Raw genomic sequence first — 9603 nt, 5'->3', positions numbered from 1 at the left:
AAATCAGCTCGTGCCGCCCCTCCTCCCCCATCTTTCCCCAATTTCCTCACCTATTTAAGCAATATCTCCCTTGTCAGGTTAAAAACATCGCAATTTTCTTTGTTAAATTGTCCTCAGTTTTCACCCTCCCACTATCCAATTAATCATCAAATCATATCGATTCTTCCTTTGTAACATCTTGGAAACTTTCCTCCATTCTTTTCTATTCTGGCAGAACAGAAATAGAAGATGAGGGTCCAGCTCTCCAGTCTGGATGGGTGGGAAGATGAGAAACGCATCACACAAAAGCGAAAAGGAAAAAAAAAGAAATATAAAACAGTACAGAATAACATTACTCCAAACAAACTTTACATACAGATCCTGAGGCACTGGTTAGCACTGCATTTGTCTTGTAGCAATCCACAACAGTGGGGGGAAGGGGGCCTTCCTTGGTTCAGAGGCTGTGGTGAGGTCTTTGGGGGTCCAGCTTGGGCCACTCTGATTCCAGCCACTGTCCCACCCCACCCCCACCCCTGCTTTAGGATTAGGAAGCCTTCATTCCCAGACTAATTGATCTCCACTCAGAGCATGGCACATATATATCCAATCTAAACTAGTGTTGGCACAATTTACTAAAAGTATTTCATCGTAATTGAAAATGTTTATGTTTGTATTTTACCTCCACCTGGACAGAAACCGATTCTTCTGTAGTCTTACTGCCCTTTCCCTCCCCCATAGCAACCAACAGAGGGTTCTGCTGTTTATAGTTTATAAATGTTTGTTAAATCATAGAGCCTTAGAATTTTAGAGTCAGAAGGAGTCGTAGGAGTTCCTCTTGACCAATCCTTTATAGATGAAGACACAGGTCTAGGCAGATTAGTTGACTTGCCCAAATCCATACAGATGGCTAGTGGGAAAGTAAGGACCAGAATCCAGGTTTCTCACACTTGAAATCTGTATCCTCAATTGTCCTTAGATAATCAATGACAGAAATATCTGACTTTACACAAGGTCTTCTGGGGATGGTGGTGATAGGGGTGATTTGCTTTACTTAAACATTTACAAAGATTCCGTCCACGCCACTCGCAGAACCGCCTTGAAGTACTAGTAACTCCTCAGCTCGGTGTTGGGCAGAGTCACAAGTTACTTGCAGCACTCGTTTAAGAGTCTGTCGCCTAATCTGGTTTCTTCTGACAGGAGGGCGCACACCGGGGCCCCGCACACAGGGGCTCCCCTCCCCGGCTGCTGTCTGTCACACAGCCGCCGTGCGGCCCGCCCCACGTGGACTCGGCTCCCGGGATCAAAGTCTGTTTGCTACCCGGCCCCCGCAGGTGTGCGGTGGGCTGCGAAGACCCGCAGCGCCAGAGCAGGGACCTCGCCACACCCGCCCCTCCCCCTCCTGCTGCACGCGGCCCGCGCCCCCTACCCTCCCCCACGACGCCCGTCGCTGCACCCGGCCGCGGCCCCCCGGCCCACGCCCGACTCCAGGAGGAAACGGCCCCGCCCCCATCTGTTGAAGCCGCGACACCACCCTCTCCCACCCCGCCGAGCCTCCCTCCAATAGCGAGCGTGGATGGGCGGGGCGCGGCAGCTGTCGTGAGGAGGACCTGGCCAATGGGGAAGCATGCCGGGCCAGTTGGGCGGGGCGTCGAGGCCTTGTCACGCCTGGGTCCGTGTGAAAACGGGGGTTCCGAGTGCAAAGCAAAGTTTTTTTGTAAACCGTCTGCAAAAGCGGGGGGGCGAAGAAGGCGCCCGAGACGGGGCCGAGTGCAGCTGCCGTGGTCGCCGCCTTTTTAGCTCCCCTAGCATCGGTTCCTCCGCCCGAGCCACAGCGGAGGTGACCAGTGGAGGGAAGACCTGCGCGGAGAGACCGCAGATGCTTGGAGCCTTCGCAGCGCGCAGCTCCCCGCCGCCCGCCTGCTCCTGCTCGGGCTCTTGGTGCTTGGGCTCCGGGAATCGCAGCTCCCCGCCGCCGCCGCCCGTGTCTCCCGGCTGCGGGTGTGGGGGCTGCTGGGGCTGAGCCGGGCCTCCGCGCCGGCTCGGAGGACGGACGCCTGAGGAGGTGCGCGCCGGGGACGCCCACAGGCGCGGGGGCTCGGCGGCTTGACCCGGGGCTCGCCCCGAACGGCCCCGAGGCCCCCCACCGGTGTCCCAAAGGCCCCTCAGCAGTGTTCCGAGCGGCCCCCGAGAGCCCCGCGCCACCCTCCCTCCTCCGTCGCGGGGTCTCACACTGACCCTCGGCGCCTCGCCGCCACCGCCTCCCCAGTGTGCGGGCCGCGCTCGGCGGGCCCTTGAGCCGCAGCCATGGGGTGCTGGGGTCGGAACCGGGGCCGGCTGCTGTGCATGCTGATGCTGACCTTCATGTTCATGGTGCTGGAGGTGGTGGTGAGTCGGGTGACCTCGTCGCTGGCGATGCTCTCCGATTCCTTCCACATGCTGTCGGACGTGTTGGCGCTGGTGGTGGCGCTGGTGGCCGAGCGCTTCGCCCGGCGGACCCACGCCACCCAGAAGAACACGTTCGGCTGGATCCGGGCCGAAGTGATGGGGGCTCTGGTGAACGCCATCTTCCTGACCGGCCTCTGTTTCGCTATCCTGCTGGAGGCCATCGAGCGCTTCATCGAACCGCATGAGATGCAGCAGCCGCTGGTGGTCCTTGGGGTCGGCGTGGCGGGGCTGGTGGTCAACGTGCTGGGGCTCTGCCTCTTCCACCATCACAGCGGCTTCGGCAACGACTCCGGCCACGGCCACTCGCACGGGGGTCACGGCCACAGCCACGGTTTCCCTAAGGGGGTCCGCAGCAAGAGCGGCCGCGCCGGGGACAGCGACAGCAGCGTGAGCCCGGGCGAGCAGAGACCTGACCAGGAGGAGACCAATACGCTGGTGACCAATAGTAGCAACTCCAACGGGCTGAAAAGGGACGGGACAGGTAAAGAGAGGAACTCGCCGCCGCAGGTGGTTTGGTTTGGGGAGCCCAGACCCTAGCCGGGCCGGGCGGGACGGCCTGCACGCCCCCTTGTGCCCGAGCGAGCTTGCGTTGCGCCGCCGCCTTCCCGCTCCCTCCAGGTCCCGCCCCCTCCCGCGGGGCACGGCGTGCTAATGGGACCCCTTTCAGCCCGCGTGCTGCGGGCCAGGGGGTGGGCAGCGCATGTGGGGGTGTAGGTGGGGACTGTGCTTCTGAGAGCGGAATAGGGTCGGAAGGTGACCGGCAGTCCGCAACCGCACTTGGCGGTCTTTACGTGCTACCTTTTCAAGACACTGTCTGTTGAGTTTTTACAGGATCAAAAATGCTTCCCAATTCAATTTCTTGGCCCTATGGGGAAATGGAGAGAATCCCCAATTCGTCTTTTGCTGTTGGCTGTCTGAAACGCAAGTAGTTCTTATGCCCTTTAAACAAGTTTCTCAATATTGTATGCAGAGCTACCTGTAGGCATTACTTTCCCGAACTCAAAACCCGGGGTAAAGGTTTCTTTTATGAACGGCAATGTATGTTTCAGTTAATTGTGTAAAATCTAAACCTAATCCTGAAAATCCTGCAATTAGGACTTGTCTGGGCATGTTAAAATAAGAGTGATGGTAATTTATTCATCTTATATTTTTAATGAGTGCTGTTCATTCTAATCGTTAAGTGCTCTTGAAAGAAATTTGGAAATGTTGGAAGAAAGGAGACAAAAAGGAATCAACCAATACCGTACTACCCAAGCTCCACGACCTTAACAGTTTGGTGTATCTTTTTTTCCCCATTTATATGTATTTACCTAGTTGTATGATACTACACAGTTTTCCTTTTTTTCAAGATTCAGGATATTATTTATGGTAATGAAATTCAAGTTGTATGTTGAAAAAGGTTTAATAGATGAGTGAATTTCTTCTCATTCCTACTCTGCAGGATGTTATTCCAAGAAAATTAAGCTGCTCCGGTGTATATATCTCCTTTAGCAGATTAATACATTTGGTTTAAGAATAGTAAGGTAGATGGTGATCATTTACTTCCAACTTTTCTTGAAGGCTCTTGTCAGTTTCTAAACCCCCCTCCACCAACAGAATAATAAAAGTTTAAAAGTTAAATTTGACACCTTAATGACAAAGACTGACTAGAGCTTTGTGTCAAATCAGGCCTTTGCAATAGACATATCCATAGTTGCATTTAATTTGGGGGGATAGCATTCAGTTGTATTTTTCCTTTTTGGTACATGCCAAAAAGTATATCAGAATGTTCCCAGGACCCCCACCCTACAGCAAAGATGAGCTTTTTTTAGAGTGAGGGAGATTGGAGGGTGGTTAGGAGAATGGAGAAACAATATCATCTTAATGACTTTATTTAGCCCTGGCCATTTTGTCCTGGCTTGTTCCCAGTATGTCAATTTATATTAAATTGCCCTGAGCACATTTTAAAATTACGGTTTATGAAAAAATTTTCACCTCCTTACTTAAATGGAATGAGACAAGGATGTTTATATAAACACTTTAAGTGTATTTGATTCAGAATTTGTATTTCTTTGCAGATCCAGAAAAGTCCAGAAATGATGTAACGGATGTACAATTAAATGGGAATCTTATCAGAGAAACTGACCAGATGGAATTAGAAGATGATGATAATGCTGGACAACTTAACATGCGTGGAGTTTTTCTGCATGTCTTTGGAGATGCTTTGGGTTCAGTGATTGTAGTAGTAAATGCCTTGGTCTTTTACTTTTCTTGGAAAGGTTGTCCTGAAGGGGAGTTCTGTGTGAACCCATGTACTCCTGACCCCTGCAAAGCACTTGTAGAAATGATAAATAGTACTCATGCAACAGTTTATGAAGCTGGTCCATGCTGGGTACTATATTTAGATCCTACTCTTTGTATGGTAATGGTTTGTATACTTCTTTACACAACTTATCCATTACTTAAGGAATCTGCTCTTATTCTTCTACAAACTGTTCCTAAACAAATTGATATCAGACATTTGATAAAAGAACTTCGAAATGTTGAAGGAGTTAAGGAAGTTCATGAATTACATGTTTGGCAACTTGCTGGAAGCAGAATCATTGCCACTGCTCACATAAAATGTGAAGACCCAACATCATACATGGAGGTGGCTAAAATCATTAAAGACGTTTTTCATGATCACGGAATTCACGCTACTACCATTCAGCCTGAATTTGCTAGTGTAGGCTCTAAATCAAGTGTAGTTCCGTGCGAACTTGCCTGCAGAACTCAGTGTGCTTTGAAGCAATGCTGTGGGACACGGCCACAAACCCATTCTGGAAAGGATGCGGAAAAGGCCCCGTCAGTTAGCATTTCTTGTTTAGAACTTAGTGAGAATCTAGAGAAGCCCAGGCGGACTAAAGCGGAAAACGTCCCTGCTGTTGTGCTTGAGTTTAAAAACACGCCAAACAAACAACCTGAGTCATCTCTGTGAGTCTTGAAAAAGGTGTGATATTTGACTTTCGCTTTAAACTGCAAGAGGAAAAAAGACTCCATTGAAATTCTAAGTTTGCCAAGTAGTGTAATTGAAGTCCTTGTCTGGTCACACAGTTTAATTCTATTTTTGTAAGAACATAATGGGACTGCTTAACAGAGTTCTATATTACGAGTTTGTAATTCTTAGTGCAGAGTACAGCTATGCTGTACAATTTTGGGAAGCCAGTTTTAACACTATGTTACATTTTTGTTTAAAGTAAGTATAAACCTTATATAACATAATGACATTTGATTTCCAGTTTTTCCATGGTGAAAAATTAATTAGGGGGATAAATAAATTAAAATTGTTACTGGAATTTCTCTGCTTTTCTTTTCCCCCAGTGTTACATATATATATATATGTGTATATATATACATATATATATATATATTTTTTTTAATCAGAATTAACTGCTAGAACTTTAAAATTCACAACTTTATTTCCTTTGACATTTTAGGAAATATATATTTGCCTTTTGAGATCATTACATGGCATAATGGCAGCATATTTTAAGAGTGACTCCTGGATATTAGGAAAAGTTCCTTTTTTTCTGCACATAGGATATGTTAATACTAATGATCAGTTACTATCCTGTATTCTATATTGCTGAGTATTATTCTAATAAACAGTGAAATAATTAACAAATTGAACTATAGTTTACACATAATAGGGCATATGGGGAGTAAGAGCACAGAAGAAAGTTTACCAAATTAAATATTTAGATTATTGTAAGTTAATATCCAGACTACATTTTTAAATTATTCTGAGAAATTTTCTCTTACCAAAGTTAGTCTAAAATACAGACATGTTCACCAGCATTACTTTCTTTGAAAGATTGGCATCAGAAACACTGAGCTGAAAGTTTACTCACCAAATATATACAGTAAATATTTTTAAGGACAGTGAACTCAATCTAATAATTACATGTTAAATGCAAGCTTTTTAATGGAATCTCTTAAATTTTGGGTGTTTTAAAAAACTTCAGAGTGAATGTCATTTCCTAGTGACCAATTCTGAATGGATTCAAATGCAGCTTTTCCAACAACCAGCAATGCTTGTTTTGCCAAGAGCCACTGACTTGGGAGAAGAAAGAAATCTGAAGGTTAATGCAGTTTGGATATTAGGTTCTTACAAAGCAATATTAGTTAAGGTAAAGTTAGTAATTCAGATTCTGTAAGTCATCCTGTCTTGACATTGCTCAGATCTTCCAGTAGTGGCTTATTTGTTAAAAGGCCACAATATCTACACAGGAAATTGTTCTTGGCTATTTTATTGTTGCTATGGATTTCAAATCCATGCACAAATGTTATTTAAGGGTATTTAAGTTATATTTTTCTTGATAGAGGTTATGCTTTGTGAAGAAACTATAGATTTTTGTCCTCAAGGATGAATATTAATATCAGTTATCATGTATAGCTCTATTTTTTTAGACATAAGGTATCCTGACTACTTCAGTGACTTTTATAGCTGACTACTTTTGGGATGGCTACCTTTTGGGGTTTGAAATAATTCATTGTTTAATGGATCTTAAGATGAAAGCGCTGGCCTTTGACAGTTAACTTTTTAAAGGGATGATCTGGTAGGTGGTGTGTTTCTTTTCTGGTATAAGCCTATTGCTGGCAATGGGCCTACTTAAGAGCAGCTGATTTTTCCAATGAGAATGAGGTAATTTTAGGAACATAGTTTGTAAGTTCACTTTTACTATAATGGGCCAAAACCATAACCTGCCAATTTGCAATACATCTTGATCTTTTAATATTCTTACCTGATATTGTGTAATTCAATTCCTAAACTGATAGTTACTTTGGATTTTGCAGAAATGTTTTTTAAAAATGAAATTGGGGAATCTTGCATGGGTGAATAAGAGAGAAAGCTTCAAATTGTACTGTATCGTGTACATTCCTGATTTAATACTTTAAACTACAAAATATTAAGATCTCAATACAGTTTGTTATAGAAACATTTCAGTAATGATACAATAGGAAAACTGATGAAATACTATATTCAGTGGGGTTTTCTTTACCAATACTCTGTTGGGTCTATTTCTTAAAGGTTGTATAATGTATAAGAAATCAACTGAATGAGGATTTTTTAACTGGTGTATAAGCATGGGACAAGGGCTTTCCCCCCACCCCAGAAGTGCTTTGAGGGTAACAGCCTTTAGATTTCAGTTAGTTCACTTTTCATAATTTTTAAGTAGCTTATATGTAACAAAATGATACAATAGGAGTCTCTTTTTTCAAAGGACTTTGTCAATAGCAAAATCAGTGGGCACTGACTCACCTTTTGAGTTTTAGCAGAGAATTATTTATTTCTTTACAATGCACTTTCTAATCCATTTTTAGCTATATTAGCATTATCTTTTTAAAAAATGCTTTTGTATTTAAATATTGTGGGACTTAAGTGTCTTTTCTAAAATAGCTTATTCCTTCCTGAAAGAAAGTGAGGGAAATACCCTGAATTATTAGGAGACTTAAACCCAATATTTAAATATGCTGTTTTATAACACTGCATCAGTTTTAGGAGGTGCATCTCTCCTGCTGGCTCTTTTATATTTGAGCAAGATCAGTGTATTTAGAATATACGTTTAGCAACTTGTCTGTTATCTCCGTTCAGTGAGAAGAAGGTGCTGCATGTGTCTGAATTAAAACCAACCCAGAAATTTTTCCAAGCCAAATGCAGCCTTAGTGATGAGAGAGATTTAATCCTCCATTGTCACCTTTTAGCTTATGTGATTGGTTATTTTTTTTTAAAGACATCTGCATTGTAAAAGTATCGACTAGAACTTATTTAAAAAAGGTCAAAAAAAACTCAAAAACTTTGCTGTATGTATTTTACTATCTTAGAAAACAATATTTGACGAACTAAGGTATGTAATTTGAATAGGAAAATTTTCCATCAAGAGCACCTTTGGAAAATCACAATAGGTAGAAGATTATGTTAACCCGTTTGTGTCTTGTTTAGTATCCTCAGTTAAATTTGAACTTTTGGAAGTTTTGAGGGAAAAGACCCATGGAATCTAATGTGAAGTATTTAGTAGGCTAACTGGTATTGAGTTGAAGATTTTTACTGTTTATAAGCAGATATTTGAATGATATAAATGTCATCTACCTGCTGTTTAAAGATGTTCTCATACATAAATATGGAGAATAATTCTACAATATAGAAATATTTATTTTAATAGAGTTTCAGTTAAGTCATAAAACAGTGTTAAAACTTGGGAAGGTGGAGGGGTTTTTTTGCTTGTTTTTTAAATTGAAACTGTCAAATACAGTGTTTGACCATCTGAAATGGAAATTGTAATGGCACTATTTTGAAGTAGCTCTACCTATACTAAGTAGCAGGCAATGCTATTTTGTTTTACTAACAAGCTCTGGAATATTTAGCAGTCATTTTCACTGGCACAAGAACTTTTTGTATGTCATTCAAATTTAAACTTTTAAACCAAAAATTTTATGGTCCAGTGTCTTTGGCAAAAAGATGCTGAAGGGAATGTAACATACAATTAATATGTGGTTTATACATAAAAACACACAAATTGCCATGTTATGGTTCTGCCTTGAAACAGCACAATGAAGTGTATCAGTGTATTCTGTGATTCTTTATGAAATTTCCATCTTGTGTTGTTTTGTGTCTCCCATAGCCTGTCCTTTGGGCCAGATGTGGCGTAGTTAAATGCAACTATCATTTCATTAAATGCAGATGCACATAAAATGTCTTTAGTGCTGCAAATTTTACCTAACATTTGGTATGTTTTATGACTGTGCATTGTTTTCCAAAGCTGTTCCTACCTCACCATGAGGCTTTATGGATTGTTATGTATTATAAATGTTCTTTATGAGACAGACTACTGTGTTTCTTCTCATTTCTTAAAAGTTAAGTAGAAAAATAAACTAATTTTTGAATATCTACTGCATCATTTTGTGCATATGGCCTCCCCTTCTATGCTAATCTGGATTATATAATAGAGAGTTGGACTTCAAGTATTGAAAGGGAAATTGCACCTTAACGTAAGTGTTACTTGTGTGCAGAATGTCCTGGTTACAGGACAGTGAGGTAGAGGAAAACAAGTGTGGGCAAAAAATGCAATAGAAATTGAAAGGGTAATAATAGTGTAAAAGCTCACCAACATGAAATACTCAATAAATTATGTAGCTATAGGTTAACCTACTTCTTTGAGA

At 42.7% G+C, this 9603-nt stretch overlaps 1 protein-coding gene across 1 annotated transcript; it reads left to right on the top strand.

The window, feature by feature from the left end:
• Positions 1–1689: 1689 nt before the first annotated feature.
• SLC30A1 (solute carrier family 30 member 1) lies at positions 1690–9331 on the top strand. Its single transcript, XM_081024814.1, has 2 exons — positions 1690–2905; positions 4482–9331. Exons 1-2 carry the CDS (start codon positions 2284–2286, stop codon positions 5378–5380), a joined length of 1521 nt encoding a protein of 506 aa, XP_080880940.1. The 5' UTR covers positions 1690–2283; the 3' UTR covers positions 5381–9331.
• Positions 9332–9603: the final 272 nt, after the last annotated feature.

This window comes from Rhinolophus hipposideros (assembly GCF_964194185.1).
Source record: "Rhinolophus hipposideros genome assembly, chromosome: 19".
Classification (NCBI taxonomy): domain Eukaryota; kingdom Metazoa; phylum Chordata; class Mammalia; order Chiroptera; family Rhinolophidae; genus Rhinolophus; species Rhinolophus hipposideros.
The sequence above is the reverse complement of the archived record's forward strand: the minus strand, read 5'-3'. Positions and strand labels throughout refer to the sequence as shown.